We start from the raw sequence: 22,040 nt of genomic DNA, 5'->3' as shown, positions 1-22,040 counted from the left end.
GGAGGGACACCAACAGGGCATAATGCCACAGAATCCGCCCTCCAAAGCTGCCATTTTGTCCAAGGGAGCTCATCATGGTCATCTAGAGATCAATTGTAATAGTGTATTTCCCCCCCCCCCCTTTGCTACGGGAACCGATAATGTTCTAGCCACTATTGTATCTATCGAGTACAGTTTCCTAACCCTTCCCCGAAGATGCAAAGAGCGGCACCCTTGCATTGCCAGATTAAACCCTGTGGAGGCCCCTAAGCAGTCAAAATCTTGGGGGCCCCCTTGCAAATTATCTCAGATTCGGAGTGCCCACCCCACTGCCCATGGCCCCTGCTGCAGCCTGCAGGCACCTTCTTCAAAGCCCCTACAGGGGAAAGGCAGAGAGAGGCAAACTTGGCAACGACGCCAGCAGCAGCCACACCAGGCAAGTTGGGCAAAGAGCGGCTCAGTTGCTGGCTGTGTGTGCACACTGGGAGGGCTGCAAGCAGGGGGGAAACTGGGGCGGGGGGGAGCTGGTCTGGCACCCCTAAAGGTGTGGGGGCTCATAGGCCAGTGCCTACTTGGCCTAATTGTTAATCCGGCTCTGCACCCTTGATTCTCCTTTCCTTATTTTAAATCTCACAACAACCCTGGGAGAGAGGGATGGATTGAGCAGCCCCAGACTAGCCAGAGAGCTTCGTGGCAGAATGGGGAACAGAGCCCAGGTTTCTCACGCACACATAAATCAAAGGTGCCGCGGTTCACAGTCTGTCCCTGTTCCTTAGCCTACAGTTATGCTCCAAAAAGACACAGAAGCTGTTAGGGAGAGTTTGACAAGAGCCTTGCCAGCATACAAAAGGACAGGCTGTGAGCCACTGGGCACCTTTGTCTTTATGCACATGCTACCTTGAGGACTAGCGACCCTGGAGCAGGAGATGAACCTGGAAAGAGGACAACTGATGCTGGTAAAAGACTCACAAGATACTCCCCCTTCCAGCCCCCCCCCCCCAAAAAAGGGTCAGTGATTTAGCAGGGACAGAAAACAGGGACCGGAGATGATGCTACAGGTTACCCTGTGATTCTCAGGCCTGCAATTCGAGAACCGTAACCGGGAAGGAAGTCCTTTCCTTAATGCCCACTAAAAACTGTATTTTTTGTTTTTTCCTTTGCTACTATTGTATCTATTGAGAACTATTGGGAACTATTGTATCTATTGAGTACGGTTTCCTAACCCTTCCTCCAAGATGCAAAGAGTGGCACGCTTGGTTCTCCTTTTCCTTATTTTAAACATCACAACAACCCTGGGAGAGAGGAACGGAGTGAGTGGTCCAAGACCAACCACAGAGCTTCATAGCAGAACGGGGAATAAAACCCAGGGGGTCTCACACCTGAGCCCAACCCTCTGATCACTACCCCACAGGGCCTTGTGTGCCATCAACAACAGTCAAAACACAGACTTGGGGTGGGGAGGGCAGCGGTATCCGCGGTGGCTGCACGAGAGGTATCCTCGAGTTTCAGTCCCTGCAAGAGGTGTGAACAAATAACTGCTGTTTAAATAAAAAGGCAAGTTGGGTTCCGTTATTAATCATCTTGAACCATCCAGTCCTGGGCGAAACGCTTGGCTCTCCGGGATCACGACAGCGGGCTTGTGAGTCAAAGGCCGAGCAGGCTTCCCCTGCAGAAAGAACCGGCTGGGGGGTGTCTCAGCACGGCGGATGGCGCTGGAACGTGTTGGCACAACGATTCTGCCGGGTGGGAGATCTCCACGGCTGCCCAGGGAGTTGCCTTATAAAGTGCTGGCTGGAACTGTCCCTCCCCTATGAGGAGGTTAAACAAAATCAACCCACAGCCTCTCTTTTGCCCTCTCCGCTGAGAGGCTTCCTGGCTTTGCAGAAGGATAACTGTCCGCAATTCTGACGCCGCCCCCCCTAAGGAGGGGTCAGCGGCGTCCCTGTCCGGTCTCCAGCCTGAAGTTGCTATGCCATGCTGCTGGTAGAGCAGGGGGTGCTCTGTGTGCTGCCGATGCTGTGGTTGGTGCTGCTGCTCTCGGAGGCGGGGGGGTTCGACGAGACAGGCTGCATCTTGGCCAGCGGACCTGGGATTTGTTGCCAGGCAGAAAAGGGGAGAAGGTGGGAGAGAAGAAAGGCAGGATCACAACCTGGTCTGATCAGACGTTACCAAGGGAAGAGAAAGCAGATGGGCGCCACTTCCGGGCTGTGGCCGATAAGTGCCCCCATAGTGCAGTGATAAATACAGATTCCCACCCACTCCCCCACCCCCAGTTCCTGTCCGCATCAGCCAGATATTTTGCCTTCTGACAAGACAAGAGACAAATCAGCCCTCTGTTCTTCCCCGGTCTAAGGGGGAATTGGGCCAAGGCAATCAGGATGGAAGATAACACGGAGCGATATTCTGTTCGGTTACAGGCTGTGGGTTGATAGCGTGAGGCCATGTGGCGGAAATAAGAGGATGTTGCAGGAATGGGTAGGTGGTTCTCTATGGGGAGAATGGAAGATTGTGGATCAGTGAGAGGAAAAGGAAGAAGGGGTTTGAGTCATCTGAGCATTTTGAGCCATCTGAGCATTTGCCTGTAAGAAAGGAAGCCAAGAGACCACTTGTCCTTTGTAAATGTGTAGAAATGTGTAGAATTGATTTTATTGTATATTGTTTTTTTAGTATTCTGTGTGGTTTTTGTTAGCTGCGCTGAGCCCATTAGGGGAGGGCAGGATATAAATCTGATAAAATAAAAAAATAAAATAAAAATAAATAAACTTATGTACTAAAATCATTGATGTTATGAAATAAAATTATAACCCCATGCCTGAGGAAATTTATGAAACAGGAAGTGGGATACCGGCTGTCCTGTTGCATGCATATTTTTTCATGGGATTTGATGACATTGGAACGTGACTGCAAAAATTGACTCTGCTGGAATCTACATGATTACTATGAACTGAGTATTTTATTATTGGACTGAGTTTCGATGGCTATATATTGAGGATTGCAACATTTGCCTGTCTTTCTTGTAAGAAATGCATGTTTATTATTATAATAATTTGAGTCATAGGAACCCTTTGGGTTTATGTTGTTAGTCTCAGCTGGTCTTTAGGAACAGAGGAGTTGCACCACTGGCATTTCCATCATTTCCTTTTTAAAAAAATGAATGGGTGGTGAGGGGGGGGGGAGAGAGAAACACATCCAGAGTATAGATCCAAGTGGGCAGCCCTTGTTGGTCTGAAGCAGTAGTACAAAGTAGGAGTCAAGTGGCACCTTTAAGACCATCAGCGTTTTATTCAGAAGGTAAGCTTTCATATGCATGCATACTTCTTCTGAACTCCTACTTTGTTCCTCATCCTACTTGACTCCTACTTTGTTCTACATCCAGAGTATGGCAGGAAGAAGGCTGAAAGAAAGGTAGAAGGGAAGAGAGACTTGAATGGGAAAATATTTCAAAGCAGATTCCGAATCTCCGATTGGGACCTCAGAGAAAATGGACAGCTGCAAGTTTATCTGGAAAAAGAAAGTCCCAGCGGATTCTCTTCCCAATGTAAAAGACAGTCACCCCATCAACCTCTGATTCAGGCGTCAGTGCTGCCCCTCCTGCAGCTTGCCTCTCAAAAACTCTTTTGCAATTGCCCCCTGCCTTATTTAAAACATACCCATTTGAAACACTTAAAAAAAAAAGAATTGCAAAGTGACTCTGAAGAGGTGTGGAACAGGTCCATGACGTCCCTGGCTCCAGCCAATACACTCCCATCACAAAGAGATTTCCCCCATTCAGACTCTACCGCAATAAGGCTGCCGTCACACAAGCTAAATAATGCGGCTTTGATCCACTTTCAGTGCACTGTCAAACTGGATTTTACCAGTTCATGCAGTAAAATCCAGTTGGAAAGTGCATTGAAACTGGATTGAAACTTCCTTGTGCAGAATGTGTGATCGCAGCCTAAAACTCCCGAATGACCAGATTTTCAGAAACGAAACACAAAAAGAAACATATGTTTGCTTTTTAATGAGCAACGTAATGCTTTGTCAGGGAAAAGGAACGCAGGAAAGAGTTTTCACAAAAGTACTTTCGGCTTTAAAAAAGAAATGCATTTGCCATTTTCAAGAGCATTTTAACCCACCCTCTATTTCCAGATGTGCCAACAAAGCAAACAGTCACTCCGTCAGGCCATTTCAAGTCAGGAATATGGTGCAGCAGTTGGGAAGGATTGAATTCTGACAGAGGTGTCAAACTCAGAGGGCCAGATCTGACATAAATCTCACTTTGCTGGGCGGGCCACGTGTGCCATAAAATATGATAGGCAGGGGTCATTTTGTAGAAAAATAGGTGGTGGAGCTCATTAGTATAACTCATTAGCATACGCCCCCCCAACAGCCAAAAGCAACCCGACGCAAGAAAGGAGAGCCCCGGGTGAGTGAAGCCTGCTTGGGCTTCCCATTTTCCCAAGCAGGCCTCGCTCACCTGGGGCTCTCCTTGGCCACCCCCACCACAGTCAAAAGGCCAGCAAGCCATCCACCACCCAAAAGTGGAGAAAGGGTGGCACGGGCTTCTCCAGGGGTTAATGAGGACTGCTGGGGGTATGGCAAAGCTTCTGGTGGCTGGCTGGCTGCCCGCTCTCCTAATCCAGGGATTGTTATGCAGCTGCACCTATGATTCAATAGACAAGGTAGGTGGGGAGGAGGATGGAGGGTATCAGAAAGGTTCAGGAGCTGTGATCCTGTTAGCTCCTGCTGAAGTCAAGCCCTGATGGTAGGTATTGTAGACATATATGAAGGAAACAGGCAAATTCAATTAATGATTTTTCAAAACTCAAAATACAAACATGTTTAAAATATTAACACTTGTACAGTATCTCCTCAGAGTGTCACCCTAACACCCACCCTTCCACTTCTGCTGCCTGTTACACATTAGCCCTTGGGTAATATACAGGGAGAGAAGCCACAGCCTCTGTCATCTGGCTGGCAATAAAGGTCATGACCACTTGCTTGCGGGATGGACAAGACTTCTGGATGGGCTGCCTCTGGCCCATGGCCCATATGTTTGACATTCCTGCTCTAACACATTCACACACACACACACACACACACATCCCCCAGCATTGGAACTGCAACCCAGATGTCTGCTGCATAAAAAGAAAAAGCAATGGAGAACTCCGACCGCAGAACTCCCAATGTCATATCTGGTCTGGCCCTCGGTGGTGCCACTACTTACGTGTGTGGGAGTAGATGTACCACAACGCTGCAGTGAGCAGGACTCCAATTAGAAAGGCCCCAAAAGTTATTCCACCTACAGTGCCAAGCCCCAGACCTGGACCTGCACGAGAGAAATATGGCAGTTAGTATTTGCATAATAATGGTCTTATTACAATCATACTGTACAAGAATACTGCTGGAATTCCAAGGAGGTCTTCCATCCAAGTACTTGCCAGTGACCCAAAGGGTGACTAACATGTGGAAACTTCTTCACCCAAAGGGTGATTAACATGTGGAACTCACTGCCACAGGAGGTGGCGGCGGCTACAAGCATAGCCAGCTTCAAGAGGGGGTTAGATAAAAATGTGGAGCAGAGGTCCATCAGTGGCTATTAGCCACAGTGTGTGTGTGTGTGTATGTATGTATGTGTGTGTGTGTATATATATATATATATATATATATATATATATTGGCCACTGTGTGACACAGAGTGTTGGACTGGATGGGCCATTGGCCTGATCCAACATGGCTTCTCTTATGTTCTTAAGCATAGCCAGCTTTAGAAATGGAAATTAATGCTTCATATATATATAGGCCTATACAGGGGTGGAATTCTAGCAGGAGCTCCTTTGCATATTAGGCCACACCCTCTGATGTAGCCTATTCTCCAAGAGCTTACAAAAAAGAGCCTTGTAAACTCTTGGAGGATTGGGTCCATCAGGGGTGTGTGGCCTAATATGCAAAGGAGCTCCTGCTTGAATTCCACCCCTGGGCCTATATCAGGCGTGGCCAAACTGTGGCTCAGGAGCCATATGTGGCTCTTTCACACTCATTGTGTGCCTCTTGAAGCCCCCACCACCCCATTGGCTGACTTGGAGAAGGCATTTCTCTCTTTAAATCACTTCTCTAAGCCAAGCAAGCTGGGGGCTTGGGGAATGCATTTAAAGTTGAAGTTGTTTTCTTTCCACCTCTCCCTCCCTCCTCCCATCTATTTGCTGCCTGCCTGACTTCCTGTTTCGTGGCTCTCAAAATCTGATGTTTATTCGTTGTGGCTCTTACATTAAGCAAGTTTGGTCATCCCTGGCCTATATGTTTTTGTAGCAGGAACTCCTTTGCATATTACACCACACACCCCAGATGTAGCCAATCCTCCAAGAGTTTACAGGGCTCTTCTTACAGGGCCTCCTGTTAGCTCCAGGAGGATTGGCTACATCAGGGGTGTGTGGCCTAATATGCAAAGGAGTTCCTGCGACAAAAAAAGCCCTGTATAGGTGGATACCTCTACACAGGTGAATAGCATGTAGAGGCATCACACCTGGCTGGACATTCAAACCATGACACCACACTGGCTCTTGGCACCATTTCCCAAGTGCTGCTTTCTCACGTGAATGTACATGAGCTGTCCATCAACAACCGAAGCACGTGGACCGAAAAGCTGTGATATCAGCGGTTGTGGATGCTCCTGCGGTTACCGAATCTGCACATTCCCAGCCCCTCTCTCGCTGCTAGTGTGAAAAAAAGGAAGGCGCATGCTCGTCTTTTTGCCGTGGCTGCCCCGCAGACGTGTCTGATGTGCTGGGTGAATCCCCACCGGGGATGGGCTTGTGTCAAAAAGTCTTTCCTTGCTTTGTTATTTCGCCGTCCGGAGGGAGCCGTGCAAAACAGAGGCAGGAAGGAGGACAGCAAGGTAGGAGGGAGGCCGGAAGCCATCCATTCTGAGTAGAAGCCAGGGGTGCCTGGGCAGAGGGCTGCAGCCACGCTTAGGCCTGCCGTAGAATGGCTCACACGCACGACCTCTGCAAGGGCAAAAAGCTGCTGCAGCTACTGGGCAGAAGCGGGTGGAGGGAGACGCTAGCGGGAGAATTTATGGCAGGAATAGCGAGGGCCTGTCCCGCCGAATGAGCGACAAGAGGAAGTTTAACCTCTCGTCTATTTTGGGTCCTATAAATCCCTTGCTAGAACAAGGAAAAGAGGTTGGGGGGGGGAGGAATCTAGGTGCGTCAGAGATATTTTGAGCCCCCTCCCTGTATTGTCAACTTCATTAAAAAAGAGAAAGGGGGGGGAGGAAAGGGTAGACACGCAGGCAAGTTCCTGACGGCAGGAAGGAAAGCTGCTCCCGCCTTCCAGCTTTTGGGCCAATGAATGGAAAGCACCGAGGTGACTGGTAGGCACCTGGCACTTTGTTCTGTAAGTTCTAGAATCATAGAATTATAGAAACATAGAACTGGAAGGGACCTTCAGGGTCATCTAGTCCAACCCCCTGCACAATGCAGGAAACTCACAAATACCACCCCCTACATTCTGAACATGGAGGCTCCATTTAGCCACCAGGGCTAACAGTATTTGAGAGACCTTTTGTCCCTGGACTTTTAATGTTGTCTAAGCCAGAGAGACCAGCACTGTTTCTTGTGGAAACATATTCCAGAAGTAATGTGCAAAACTGTATTCTTTTTATCTGTCTTGGAAACAGGGCTCATTTTGGGCAGAAGCTCACAGGAGCGGAGCTCCAGAACCTTATAGAATCTTAGAATCATCGAGTTGGAAGGGACCTCTGGGGTCATCTAGTCCAACCCCCGGCACAATGCAGAAACACCTCCCCTTAAATTCACAGGATCTTCATTGCTTTCAGATGGCCACCTAGCCTCTGTTTAAAAACCTCCAAGGAAAGAGAGCCCACCAGCTCCTGAGGAAACCTGTTCCACTGGGGAACCGCTCTAACTGTTATGAAGTTCTTCCTAATGTGGTGCTGGAAACTCTTTTGATTTAATTTCAACCCGTTGGTTCTGGTCCTACCTTCTGGGGCCACAGAAAACAATTCTACACCATCCTCTATCGGGGGTAGGGAATGTTGGCTCTCCAGATGTTTTTTGCCTACAACTCCCATCAGCCCAAGCCATTGGCCATGCTGGCTGGGGCTGATGGGAGTTGTAGGCAGAAAACACCTGGAGAGCCAACGTTCCGTACCCCTGCTCTAGATGAAAGCCCTTCAAATACTTGAAGATGGTGATCTAGGAAGCTGTGATTTTGTTTTATTGCAATATGATATATTAAATGCGTTCTCCCAGGCTCAGTTCTTGGGACTGGCAGTTCAGGAATCTCGGGCACCAGGACTTAAGATCCTTGAGGTCCCATTGCCAGTCAGAGTATTCTGTACTGAAATAGGTAGATCCACCAGCTGATTCAGTAGAAGGCAACTAAATATGGGGGGGGGGGGGGTTAGAATTTGCTTTATTTATACCCTGCCTTTCTCTCTCACGGGGATCCCAAGTGGCTCACATTGTTCTCCTCTCCTTCATTTTCTCCTACAACAACCCTACGAGGTAGGTTAGACAGAGTGTGTGACCAGTCCAAGGTCGCCCAGCAAGCATCCATGACTGAAGTGAGGATCCGAACCCAGGTCTCCCGGATCCTAGACCAACACGAGAACAACTATGCCATGCTGGCTCTCTTACGCAATTTGCATAAGACGCTGGATCATTTAACACGTCAAAGGTGCCTTATACTGAGTGAGCCTTTTGGTCTGTTCTGACTGGCAGTGACCCTCCAAGGTCCCAGAAAGAGGTTCTTCCCATTACCTGATTCCAGAAACCTTTATTGGTATAACTCGTTACCTACTATTTGCTAACTGGAAAAATAAATAATAATTAATAATTATTATCTTATGACATTGTGTGTAGTATAGCCAGGAGATCCTAAGATGGTCTGGCAGCCTAGTTCTTTTAGCGTTATGCACCACTAGGTGGCAAGCTAGACTTGTTTTTTTTGGGGGGGGGGGCGGTGAGAGCTCTGAGAGAACTGTGACTGGCCCAAGGTTACCCAGCTGGCTGCATCTGGAGGAGTGTGAAATCGAACCCGGTTCTCTGGATTAGAGTCCATTGCTCTGATCCACTACACCACATTGTTTTTTCCTGTTAATACTGCAGATTGGACTTGAGATCTTCCACCTGCTACATCACGTTGGCTCTTCCTGTTAATTGGAGATACTGGGGATTCTACCACTCAGACGCAGACCCTTGTTTTTGGGTATCCATCTTTTAATAAAAGCGCTGATTGCCCTTGCCATATTCCTCTCACACAGCAGATCTCTATCCAGGGAGGCAACAGGGAACTCCCGCCAGGCAGTTCATAAGCTGTGTAGAGAGAGACGCTTGGCTCGGCTCTGAATGAGGCAATTCCTTGTCTCTCCTACATCCTGATATCCAGCTCCTTCTTCCTCTCCCTGTATCGCCTGTCCGTCTTTATCAGGCCTGAAATGTAACAGGCTTTTGGGATCAGGACTCCAAATTGTGCTGAGGGGGCCTGTGGTGTCTCAGGCAGCCAAGAGTCAACACAGCTGGCCCTCGTACCTCAAGGACAGGAAGGGGGAGAGGATGTACTTTGTCTGGTCCTGTCTTGTGTCAAAAAAATTACTGTCCCCCTACAATCAACTATCATGCCAAGGCTGTTTACACTGGCTCCAGCTCCTGTTCTAGCTCCACTTCCTTTATCCACATGCCTCTGTCCTCTTCCCTGCCCCCTCAGTCTTCGGCTCTGCTTGAACATCACAGGCTCGGGCTAAGAGGGGTCATGGCGCACAGCTTCCTGAAGGTCAGGCCTAATCCTTGACTCCCCCAAGTCATCGCCATGGAGACGCAACCACCACACTGCTGTGGCTGTGGCAGAAGGCCATCATTTGGGGGTGGGTGAGGTAGAATGAACGGAAACATGAACTAAGATGAAGAGTTGGGGACTGCTGGAGATGGGGATTGGAAGGAAGTGCCGGGAATTCGATAAAAGAGGCTGACAGCTTCTTGGAGGGAAGCGTCAAGGATGGAATCCGAGGGCAGGCTCCTGCCATACAAATGACCCAACCAAAATGACTGAAAAGGAAAGAGCCCAGACGGTCCTCTTTTCCAAACGGGGGAATGTTTGGCAACAGGGTTTGGTTCGGAAGGGTCCAGACTTCCCTTTAAATCTGCCATGGTTTTGATTCCGAAAACTCCCCGGTGCTACAAAGTGGAAGACCTTTGAGCAAAGACAGGGAGACTTCAGCCTCCATGGGGACAAATATTTCTTATTTTGAGGTAAATAAAGATCTAAAGTCTGTGTGCCTCTGAGCACATGCTATGTGCCATTACAGTGCGGCATTTGGACTGCGGAGATCCAGCTTCAACTCTCCACCCAGTTTTGATGCATACAGGGCAACCTGGGGACAGTCGCTTTCTTTTGGCCTTAATCTATAGAATCATAGTGTTGGGAGGGACCTCCAGGGTCATCTAGTCCAACCCCCTGCACAATGCAGGAAATTCAAAAATACCTCCCCCTAAAGTCACAGGATCCGCATTGCTGTCTTGGAGGGTTGTTTGTCAGGACAAAATGCAAGGAGGGAGACCTGTGTATGTCAACCTCAAGGAAGGACGGGATAAGAGAAACCTTTCCCTATGGCGATATTATAAGCAAGCGGGCCTCATTTTGGGCGGGAGTTCACAGGAGCAGAGCTCCGGAACCTCTACATTATATTGCGCTCTTTCTTTCTTTTACCCCCACCCCAAATACTTGCTTCTGGGCTCCATTGTTCAACCCCCCCTGTGAGAATTTTGCTGAACTCTAAGATTTGACAAACTTTCTAATATTTTCCCCACAAAAAAATGGGAAAATAACCCAAACATATCAAGCAGACAGATGGAAATCTTCATCATGGCACTGTGGCTACATAGGAGAAAGGAATTTAAAAAGTATGATGGGAGTAAGGTTTTATTATGACCGTTATAATACAAGAAGCATTTTAAGGTAGATGCTGAGCTGATATAATTTAGTACGCCTTCCAGGGACATTGGGTGTGTGGCCTATGCAAATTAGTTAAATGCATATGAGAGTCAGTTTGGTGTAGTGGTTAAGTATGTGGACTCTTATCCAGGAGAACCGGGTTTGATTCCCCACTCCTCCACTTGCACCTGCTGGAATGGCCTCGGGTCAGCCATAGCTTTTGCAGAGCTGTCCTTGAAAGGGCAGCTTCTGGGAGAGCTCTCTCACTGCCACAGGATGTGGTGGCGGCTACAAGCATAACCAGCTTTAAGAGGGGACTGGATAAAAATATGGAGCAGAGGTCCATCAGTGGCTATTGGCCACAGTATATGTATGTGTGTGTGTGTGTATATATATATATGTGTGTGTGTGTGTGACACAGAGTGCTGGACTGGATGGGCCATTGGCCTGATCCAACATGGTTTCTCTTATGTTCTTATGTTCTCAGCCCCACCCACCTCACAGGGTGTCTGTTGTGGAGGAGGAAGAAAAAGCAGATTGTAAGCGGCTCTGAGACTCTGATTCAGAGAGAAGGGCAGGGTATAAATCTGCAATTCTTCTTCTTCTTATGCAAATGAGCTGTGCTAATGAGCTCCAGCACCTCTTTTTCTACGAAATGACCCCTGCCTATGACAATATTATAACTTGAACAACAGAACCCCAACTACAGGTAGGATTCTGGCCACAGGGCTCTCCAGTCTATTCCCTCTCACTTCAAAACCGGTGCTTGTCAGTGGAATGGGTTCACATGTTTGGTAAGCAAATCACAATGAATATAAACATGTGACGCTGACTTCTACTGAATCAGACCTTTTGGTCCATCAAATTCAGTATCGTCTACTCAGGCTGGCAGCGGCTCTGCATGGGCTCAAGCTGAGGTCTTTCTCATCACAAATACACATGTGCCTCACTGACTCAAATATACTCCATGTAACGTGGTAAATCTTATGTGTGATCTGGAGAGTCCTTGAAAGCAGTGTACTCTCTAAGCTGAGTTAGTGTGAGCTAGCACAGGTTTTTTTTAGCCCCCAACTCACACATTTTTGGTGTAGGTTGGAGCCAGTTTGGCGTAGCGGTTAAGTGTGCGGACTCTTATCTGGGAGAACCGGGTTTGCTTCCCCACTCCTCCACTAGCAGCTATTGGAATGGCCTTGGGTCAGCCATAGCTCTTGAAGAGTTGTCCTTGAAAGGGCAGCTGCTGTGAGAGCCCTCTCAGCCCCACCCACTTCACTGGGTGTCTGTTGTGGGGAGAGAAGACATAGGAGATTGTAAACCATTCTGTGATTCAGAGAGAAGGGCAGGGTATAAATCTGCAGTTGTCGTCGTCGTGGTCTTCTTCTCCTCCTCCTCCTCCTCCTCCTCCTCCTCTCAGGAATAAATGGTCTCAGAGCAAACTATTTATGCAGTAGCTCACAACTTTAAAGCCAGGAGCTCACGAAGTAGAATTTTCACTCACAAGACTCCACAGCTTAGAGGGAGAAAGAGCTGAGGGGGTTGCTTGAAAGAACTGAGGGGGTTAACAGAGCCTGGGATCAGGGGTCATTTCACAGAAAAAGATGGGGCAGAGCTCATTAGCCCAACTCATTTGCACAACTCATTTGCATAGGCCACACACCCTTGATGTCACTGGGAAAAAGGAAAGGAAAGGTCCCCTGTGCAAGCACCAGTCGTTTCCGACTGTGGGGTGACGTTGCCTTCACAACGTTTTCACGGCAGACTTTTTACGGGGTGGTTGGCCATCGCCTTCTCCAGTCCTCTACACTTTCCCCCCAGTAAGCTGGGGACTCATTTTACCGACTTCAGGATGGAAGGCTGAGTCAACTTGAGCCGGTTACCTGAAAACCCAGCTACCTCCGGGGATCGAACTCAGGTCGTGAGCAGAGCTTAGGGCTGCAGCACTGCAGCTTTAACACTCTGTGCTACAGGGCTCCTCGATATCACTGGAAGGTGCACTAAATTATATCAGCTCAGCATCTACTTTAAAATGTTTTTTTTTAATTATAATTGTCATAATAAAACCTTACTGCCATCATACTTTTTAAAATTACTTTTTCCTATGTGGCCACAGTGGGGTGATGAAGATTTCCATCTGTCTGCTCTGTGTGTTTTGGGTTTTTCCCCATTTTTTGGTGTGTGGGGGGGAAGTATTAGAAAGTTTGTCAAATCTCAAAGTTCAGCAAAATTCTCATGGGGGGGGGGGGTTGAACAATGGAGCCCAGAAGCAAGTATTTTTTTGAGGGGTGGGGTAAGAAAGAAAGAGCACAATAAAATTTAGAGGTTCCAGAGCTTTGGGTTCCTGCCTAAAATAAGGCCTGCCTGAGATCTTTCCTGCTTTAAAAAAACCCAGATGTGTAACAATTAAAAGAGAGCAGCTGAAGCTCAACAGCCTTGCTCCGTGTTGGTATAAAGAAGGTCCGTTGTACTTTACATAGGTAAAAGGAACTGGAAACTCACTGGGCGGTACAGAGTGCTTCAGTTTCACCTCCAAAGAGCTTTCAAAGGAGCTGGGATCCTGAATAAAAAAAAGTGGAAAACAAGATTAACACCTTTGGTTGTTTGTTTTTTTAAAATGCCACTGGCCCTCATCGAGGCCACAAACAGTATTATAGCTTATTATAGCTTCAGGTGGGAAGCCGTGTTGGTCTGAAGCAACAGAACTAAGTCTGAGTCCAGTGGTGCCTTTAAGACCAACACATTTAATTCTGGGTATTAGCTTCCATGTGCATGCACACCTGTGCGCATGTGAAAGCTTACACCCGGAATTAAACTGGATAAGCTTTCTTCCATTGCTGAATATACTCAGGCCTGTAACCATGGGGGGCAGGGGGCATGGCCTCCCCCAACCCCCCCCCATTGACTTTTACGGCCCCTCCTTTCCCTGCGGCTTTGGCAGCCCCCGCTCCCTCCGCCACCACTTTTCTGGCGGCCCCGATCTCCCTGCTGCTCTGGCGGCCCCCTCTCCCCTCCACGGTGCATCCCCCTGCCTCCCCCTTGGTGAAGCGCTGGCTCCTGGGGCTCTTTTAAGGCACACCCCCCCCCCCGCCAATCAGGTTCCCTGAACGTGCTGAATGTGCTGGAAAGCCGGCATAGGAACCGCCGCCTTGGTGCGGCTTTTCCCACCGATCACCTGATCGGCGGGGAGGAGGGGGACACCTTAAAAGGGCCCCAGGAGCCGGCGCTTTACTGGGTGGCTGGGAGGGGGGGAGGGAGAGGGAGGTGCTGCGGAGGGGGGCGGTGACCACCAGAGCAGCAGGGAGATCGGAGCCTCCAGAGAAGTGGCGGTGGAGAGAGCAGGGGCCACCAGAGGGTGGGGCCCTCCACCCGAATTTTTTTCCATGCCCCCCCCCAATTAAAATGTTTTGGCTATGGGCCTGAATGCACTTATCCCACTGCCTTACTTTCCAGCCAAAATACTGGCTCCCAAACAGCAACCAGGAATATGTGCTGTATGTGCAGTTGTCTCGAAAATGTTCCCTGTACAATGGATTCTCAACAGACCTGGATGTGAATATGCAGAGAAGGGTTCTGCCCCTTCCTGCCTTCCATTGGATGGCTACATAAATTAATGGCAGCTGGAAGCTGGAGGGGAGGTGGTGGGGGTCTCGAGTAGATCCAAGAATGATGGGATGGACCCAAGCTCAAACTCTGGGTAAGGCAGACCTGGACTTGGCTTCTTCTTTTCTCTGCTGTTGATCTCCTTGTTGACAGTGGAAAATCATAGGGCTCTCTTCCCAGATCTCAGGCCACAGCAATGTTTTCCAGCTCACCTTTCAACTGAGATCCCTGGGATCTATACAGGATTAGGGATGGGCACGAACCAGGGAAATGGAAATTCGTCCCGGTGTGTGGTTCGTGCGGTCATAAGGATTACCTTTCTGAACCTCCCACTTTAGCAAACCTAATTTCTGCTGGCAGTGGCTCCCTGAGGACAGCAGAATGGAAGGAAGGGAAGATCTTGCAGAAGCCATTTAAAGGGATTGCTTGGAAGCAGAGTGGGGAAGAGTGAGAGGGATGCAAGACATTTCGGCGATCCCTCTCGCTCCCAGCGCAAACACCGCGAACCTCCCCGAAACCACCGATCACCTGGGTATTAGCTTCCACCTGGGTTGTGGATAGGGATGGGCACGATCCTCCGATTCGTGAACCGTGAGGCGGTGATGTTCATCATGAATTTAGGTTCATGCCCCTCCCTGAACAAGACCTTCTGTATGCAAAACTTGTGCCCTGCCCCTGTCCGCAAGACACACTGTGATTATCTGACATTTTGCTTTATGAATGTGGATTTAACTCTCTGAAAGCACAGAGGTTAAGCATAAACGGCCCTGACAGGAAGTCTTCTAGCAGCATAGGGTGCAGCTGTTAACCTGTGTAGCACATGAGTGAATCACTGCTTGTGTGAAACGGCTCTTCTTGCAGCATATTATTTTGAATGCACATCGCCTACTTCCCTTCCATCATGGCAGGGGACATGGAATTCCCAGGAGACCTCCAATCCAGGCACTTACCAGCCCTTGACCTACTTAGCTGCTAGCGAGGTGGCTGGCCCATGTGTCTTCTGGCCAGCCTCAATGGGATACCCAGGCCAAATAAACTGAAAACTCACATGGCGGTTCAGAGACACCCGGCAGACCAGAGTGGCAGACGAACTGGACCACCCTCCATCTTCCGCCTCGTAGATGAATCGGAAGCGATGGATCCATGCGCCAGGGGGGCTGTAGGGAGCATCCAAGATCTCCACAGAGGAACTGGTTGAGGCGCCGTTGTGGATCAGCGGCATGGACAACTTGCCGGTGGTTTTCAGGGAACATTCTTGGAGCTGCAGAGACAAATCTTCGTTGGCTGTCCTGAACGATACCTGTCCAGGAGGAAAAGAGAGTCTATTGTCAGATGCTGGCTCGTTTACCCCGTTAGAGGAGGAAACTAAATGTGGCATGCTATACCATTTGGATCTGAAGAAGTGAGCTCTGTCTCATACTGTTGTTCATCTTAAGATTCCACTGGACTATATTTGCCTGTTGGAGGGAGGCAGAAGTCGAACGCAGACTTAGCTGGTGGTGCAGACTTCTTGGCCAGGGGTTCTTGACTGCAGTACACAGCCAGAGGTAAGGGGGTTAAATGTCACATAGGTATTCTTCTCCTCTCAGGTTCAGTAGTTCTGGGCACTCAGCCAACCTCCTCGCTCTTAGGGAGTGGCTGTGGCTCAGTTGGAGAACATCTGATTGACCTGCAGAAGGTCCCAGGTTCAATCCTCAGCATCTCCAAGTAAAAAGACCAGGCTGAAGGTGATGTGAAAGACCTCTGCCTGAGACTCTGGAAAGCCACTGCCAGTCTGAGTAGACAAGACTGACTTTGTTGGACAGCTGCATGTGTGTTCATATGTCCCTTCAGTTTCAGCTGGGACATTCCAATAACAGCTCTGGGAAACCACGAGACACCGGCAGGTGCATACACTTTCACACATGCTGAATAATGCAGCTTCACTCCACTTCAGTGACAGTTTGCAGGTGGATTTTTTTTCATTCACGCTGCACTAAATAATGCATTCTGCAACTGGATTTTTGCTATTCTCACACAGTGAAAACCCAGTTGCAAAACACATTATCTAATGTAGTGTGAATGCACCCATACAGTAAACTCCACCTGCAAAAGGCATTGAAAGCAGATTGAAAGTGCAATATCTCGTGCATGTGAAAAGCAGTCAAAAAGACTCTCAAGCTTTCCCTCAGCTGGTCCTGCTACAGTATGACCTTCAGCTCAGCCTGCCTTCTTCCAGCCTGCCACTGTAGAGATTTGCTCATCCTTAGTCCCAAATGCTGACAATTTAGGAGGTGGGCAAAGCAAAGGCAGTGAAAACCACCTTATCTGAAGTGAAACCTCCCATAAACCCCTGAGAATATTTGGCAGATTCAGACACTGAGAAAAGAAACCAACATTTTCACAACCACATTCATCTCAGTGCTGTTTAAAATTCTAGAGCATCTAGCGAATCACAGCTCAAATAATTAAGGCTCACTCGGCCTTATCTGGAAGAAAGGTGTTTAATACTGTTGTGGGTTTACTGTCAAATTACTCTGAATAGGTGTTGCCACCATGGCTTGGTCTTATGGGACAACTGCTGGAGTCAGAAACTCTCTCAAAAGAATGTTAGGGCGTTTTTGCACTGACCTTATTCCGTCCCTCTTCACCGTGCAGCGTCTGCGCGGATTTCGCACTAATTGCTCTGCAGAACCCGGAAGAGCCGCAAAGTCCCGCGGCTTTTGCATCGCAAATGTAAACCGCCAAAAACCAGTTTACATTTGCGACGCAAAAGCCGCAGGACTTTGCGGCTCTTCTGGGTTCTGCGGAGCAATTAGTGCGAAATCCGCGCAGACGCTGCGTGGTGAAGAGGGACGTCGCTCCGGAATAAGGTCAGTGTAAAAACGCCCTAAGTGTTCTTTCACAGCTGCGGATGTTTCCTAGGTAGGAACTAAATTTTAGGAGGTCTTGCACAATCAGTGAATAGATGGAACTGACATATTGACTCCGAACACTAGGCCATACATCTCTGCACTGTCTGCTCTAGAGGGGCTCTCTAAGGTCTCAGGAACAGAAGGGCCTTCTCTTAGTATCTGAGATCCTACAGATGCCAGGAACTGAACCTGAAACCTTGTCCATAGTGGTACCATCAGGCCACAACTGCTCCTGCCAGAGAGGGTCCACTATATACCTGGAGGCAGGAGTAGAGATGTAAAATTTCTGGAAATTTTGAAACTCGGAAAAAAACCCAGTTTTTTTTCGGGGGGGGCGGGGGGAGGAAATTTTTGGAAAAATTGAAAAAAAATGCTACATTAGCTCTTTTTTTTCCAGATTGAAAGTCATTCTGTTACTTTAGGAACATAAAATATGACTATGGGCAATTTTATTTGGCATGAAATTATCACAACTAGCGTATTAAAAATATAGTGTCTCCAAACAATTATTACAAATAGAATTTACTTTTTAAATAATATTTATTTGTAACCAACGGAGCAACAATCTCCTGAACTGTTTACTAGTTTATGTGGAACAGACAAAAAAACCTCCACAAAACAATTTTTGAAAATCCAGAAGTAACAATTATTCATATTTCCTCTCCACAGTATTAAATAAAAATAAAGAACTCATTCTCATAAAAAGAATGGAAGAGGGGGGAAGTGTATAGAAGGGAGTGTAGGACTAAGTTTCAGTGAATGGGCATGACCTAGGACTTGCTTGTCCTCAAGGAGCAGAATTTAGAACAATCCGATACCAGACAGATTTTTTTTAGGATTTGGAAAATATCTGAACACCTTGTCTTAAAAATATTTTATACATCATGTTAAAATAAAACGTTCCATAATCATTTTTTCCCCCTTTCCTTTTTTTTTCAATTTTTCCAGTTTTTCGGGAAAAAAAACAAGAAAGGCTTCAGAAAAAAAAAAACAGGAAAAGCCCTAGTTTTTTTTCCGAATTTTTCTGTTTTTTTTTCTGGGCCTTCACGTCTCTAGGCAGGAGAGCCAGGGTGAGATTTCCAATGTACAGGTGGGCCTTATCCCAATTTGCTCTTCTCTCGACAGGCTCTCTGGTCTGTGTGTTCATCGTCTCCATCTCCCCAACCATCTCCCCATGCAAGAGACAGGCAATACCTGGACATAGGCCACTTTGTTGACTTCCAGAGTGGTGGAGGGCAATCCGAATTCTGGTGTAGGATAAAGCTGGAGAGACAGCTTCTCTGGGAGATCACACTTAAATGGTACCTGTTGCAGGACATAAAGCAGAGGAAGATGGCAGATGATGATGGGTGCTTATTCACTGAGCTCTGTCTTACAACGCTGCTGAAAGGTAAAAATAGGCCCCTGTGGAAGCTCTAAGTCAATGCCAACCCATGGGGTGACGTGACATCTGGATGTTTTCTAGATAGACTTTTTACGGGTGGTTTGCCATTGCCTTCCCCAGTCATCTATGCTTCCCCCCCAGCAAGCTGGGTACTCATTTTACTGACCTCAGAAGGATGGAAGGCTGAGTCAACCTTGAGCCGGCTACCTGAACCCGGCTTCTGCTGGGATCGAACTCAGGTCATGAGCAGAGCTTGGACTGCAGTACTGCAGCTGGCCATTCTGCGCCATGGGGCTCCTATCCACTGCTGCCACAACACTGCTAATTACACTGCGGAGATATTGCGGAGCTACCATAGATAAATGTTCTTGTTTAGGAAGTAACTGAGGACAGCCTATTTTATCTTTTGCTTGCTGTTCTAAGAAATTAATTGTATGGGATTTGCAGGTTAGCAGCTTTGGAAATACCAGCAGGATTGCTGGCAAGGCCTTCTGAAAGTTCGCTGGCAAGGGAGGCCATCTGAAAACAACTCTGGAAGAGCTAAGCATTGTTGTCATCTATATCCACCTGCATCCAGCGTGTTTTTACAAATCTCTCTTCTGCCCCTAACCTGGTGCTTTGCCAGTTGGAGTTCTCTCTTTGGATGGCCTCTTTGGACTTAATCACTAAGTGATGACTACGTAAGGTTGCCTACACCGTTTTCATGTGTGTGGCGTGATGCTGCTGCTCACAAGTGACATCGCGCGCTGGCCGCTCTAGGAGCTTCCGGGAAAACTCTATGGTTTCTCCAGACACTCTAGCAATTTGGGAGGGGAAACTCTATGGCACAATAGGTACCATAGAGTTTTCCCTCTCAAATTGCTGGAGTGTCCGTGGAAGCCGTAGTTTTCCCAGTAGCTCCTAGAGCGGCCAGCGCGCGATGTCGCAGGCATGATGAAATCACTGCAAATGATGTCATCGCACTGGCCCAGGAACTTGGCAGCCCTATGACTAAGTGCCAGTCATGGATCTCAAGGCCCAAGATTTCATCAGGGTAATGACAGAATCTCAAACAATCCTTCTGGATTTTTTGAGTCAGCCGTTTGCCCTGTTTGCTTTCTTTCTTCATTAACGTAGCTTCATTTATTTGCTTTCAGGAGGGGTATGTGCGTTAGAAACATAGGCTGGGTCCAGAGCAGCAGCTTCAGGTGCACCAGAAGTGTCTCAAATCGGGCTGGTTAAAAACGGAGCAGCCGAATCCTATTCAGATGCTCCTGCGTGAGTTGCCCGTTTCTTGCACTGGAGGCGTTTGGCTCGGTCAGACAGCTCTTGCACACCATTCCCTTGGTGAGGTTTGGGTTTCTTTTTTTTCTATATATTTTTAGTGGTCATGCGCATATGCGCTCAAGACAGTTAAAAAAAAAAGAATACCAGTGAGTGCCTAGAGCGAATTGGCAAGTTCACACCACCAATCCACCTTGCTTACGCATTCCCACGTTCAGGCACACAGAAAGGCGATGGCATGCAGCAGACGAATTTGCTGACTTTTACCACTACACCAAACTGCTCCACCGCTGGGCACTGAAATAGAACCGGGGAAGGGAGCGAGTAAGAGGCCAGGGAGCAGGCAAACTATGCATTTCCCATGCAAGAGACTATTTCCCATGCAAGGCAAACTATGCATTTGCCTAGAGGGAAGGGGGGGAAGGCCGAATTCAGCGCCCTGCCCTGCCCGCGCTGTAGGCAACCACCTCGTTTGCCTAATGGCCGAGCCGGCCCTGCAAGCACTTCAAAGGAGGACCAGCTAGCATTTCATACCATGACTTCCTTGGCAATTTCCCATCCAAATATGAATCGTGGCCAATCCCGCTTACCTTCTGAGGTCTAACAAGGTCAGGCTAGTCTGGCCCATCCAGATCGAAACATTAAAAATAATTTTAAAATCTGCTGACTAATAATAAGGGTATCCTGTGAATCGCGAAAAAAGGTTTTTAACTGATCCGTCAGAGTGACCGATTGTCTTCGCGTCATCACCTTGTTTAATTTAAAATTTATTTTTACTTATTTATTTACGTTATATTTATATCCCGCCCATCCCATACAGACTCAAGGCGACTAACAGCATAAAAGAGACAGTAAACAAAACAATATTAAAACAATCAGATAAATAACAATGGTGCTACTTCAGGCAGATCATATAATATTTTCCTTTCTCAATGTGTACAGATCCTAGGCAGTTAGTACTAAAGCACGAGAGATCCAGATGTGGAGGCAGCCCTCTCCCATTAGATGTCATATGTCATCCGAAACAGCTCAGTCTTGCAGGCCCCGTGGAACTGCGATAAATCCCGCAGGGCCCTGATAGCTTCTGGAAGGGTGTTCCAGAGTATTGGGGCCGCAACCGAGAAGGCTCTTGCTCTGGCGGAGTTGAGCCTAGCCTCCTTTAGCCCAGGGACAGCCAAAAGATTTTGAGAACTTAATTGCAAACAGTTGACGAGTTTGTGGTGGGAAGTGAGTCTCTCTCTTTCTCCTTACCGTGACTCGCTGCAGAGAAGCCAGGGTCACGATGAGCTGCAGGGACAAACAGAAAGAAGCAGCAGAGGTGAGCCTTGAGGCATACGTGCATGCATGCTGTTCAGGGGTGTCGAACTCATTTGTTACGAAGGCCGGATCTTGACCTTGTCGGGCCGGGCCATGTGTATCATAAAATGCAATGCCAGGTAGGGAAGATATAAACTTTATAAAGGGCACAGACAAACACACACACTCAGCCTAATCCACCTCACCGGCTTGCTGGTGGAGCCTCAGCCAACAGAAGGAAGAGAGGCTTGGCTCCATAGTTCTGCTGTGCAATTGAGAGAGCCTGGCAAAGCTAGCTCTCCTCCCCCCACTTCCTCCCCAAGGGAGGAGCTTTGCTCTGTAGCTCCTGTGCGATTGAGCAAGCCTGGCAAAGCAAGCTGTGATGCAGAAGGACGCAAGAGAGGGAGAAAGAAGCAGACAACAGTGAGTTGCTTGCGGGCCTGATAGGAGCCCTCCGGGGGCCTGTTTAGGCCCTCGGGCCACATGTTTGACACCCCTGCTGTACACAGTGATGGCTCATGTGATGCCTTGTTGGTAGGCTACGAGCTACCACCCTTGACCGTCCCTGAATGGATGAGGAATCTGGTGCTCTTACCAGAGGGCACCTGGAGGGGACAACAGAAGGACCAGAGCTGATGCCATGCATCTCGCAAGTGCGCAGTTGCTGAGGGGCTAGCAGAACGCACCACAAGCCT

The 22,040-nt window shown here is 48.2% G+C and overlaps 1 protein-coding gene across 1 annotated transcript in view; it reads right to left on the bottom strand.

Moving 5' to 3' along the window:
* Positions 1-1,919: 1,919 nt before the first annotated feature.
* Positions 1,920-22,040, bottom strand: part of ENG (endoglin) — a 93,249-nt gene continuing 73,128 nt past the window's right edge. The window contains exons 11-16 of the mRNA XM_060250635.1: positions 21,301-21,336; positions 18,597-18,707; positions 15,557-15,808; positions 13,408-13,465; positions 5,189-5,290; positions 1,920-2,065 (exon numbers count right to left, since the gene is read on the bottom strand). Of these exons, the coding sequence (XP_060106618.1) occupies positions 1,947-2,065; positions 5,189-5,290; positions 13,408-13,465; positions 15,557-15,808; positions 18,597-18,707; positions 21,301-21,336 (678 nt within the window). The 3' untranslated portion in view covers positions 1,920-1,946. The remainder of the gene's footprint in view (positions 2,066-5,188; positions 5,291-13,407; positions 13,466-15,556; positions 15,809-18,596; positions 18,708-21,300; positions 21,337-22,040) is intronic.

Source organism: Heteronotia binoei, chromosome 12 (assembly GCF_032191835.1).
Source record: "Heteronotia binoei isolate CCM8104 ecotype False Entrance Well chromosome 12, APGP_CSIRO_Hbin_v1, whole genome shotgun sequence".
Lineage (NCBI taxonomy): Eukaryota > Metazoa > Chordata > Lepidosauria > Squamata > Gekkonidae > Heteronotia > Heteronotia binoei.
Note: the sequence above shows the minus strand (reverse complement) of the source record. Positions and strands in the feature narration are given on the sequence as shown.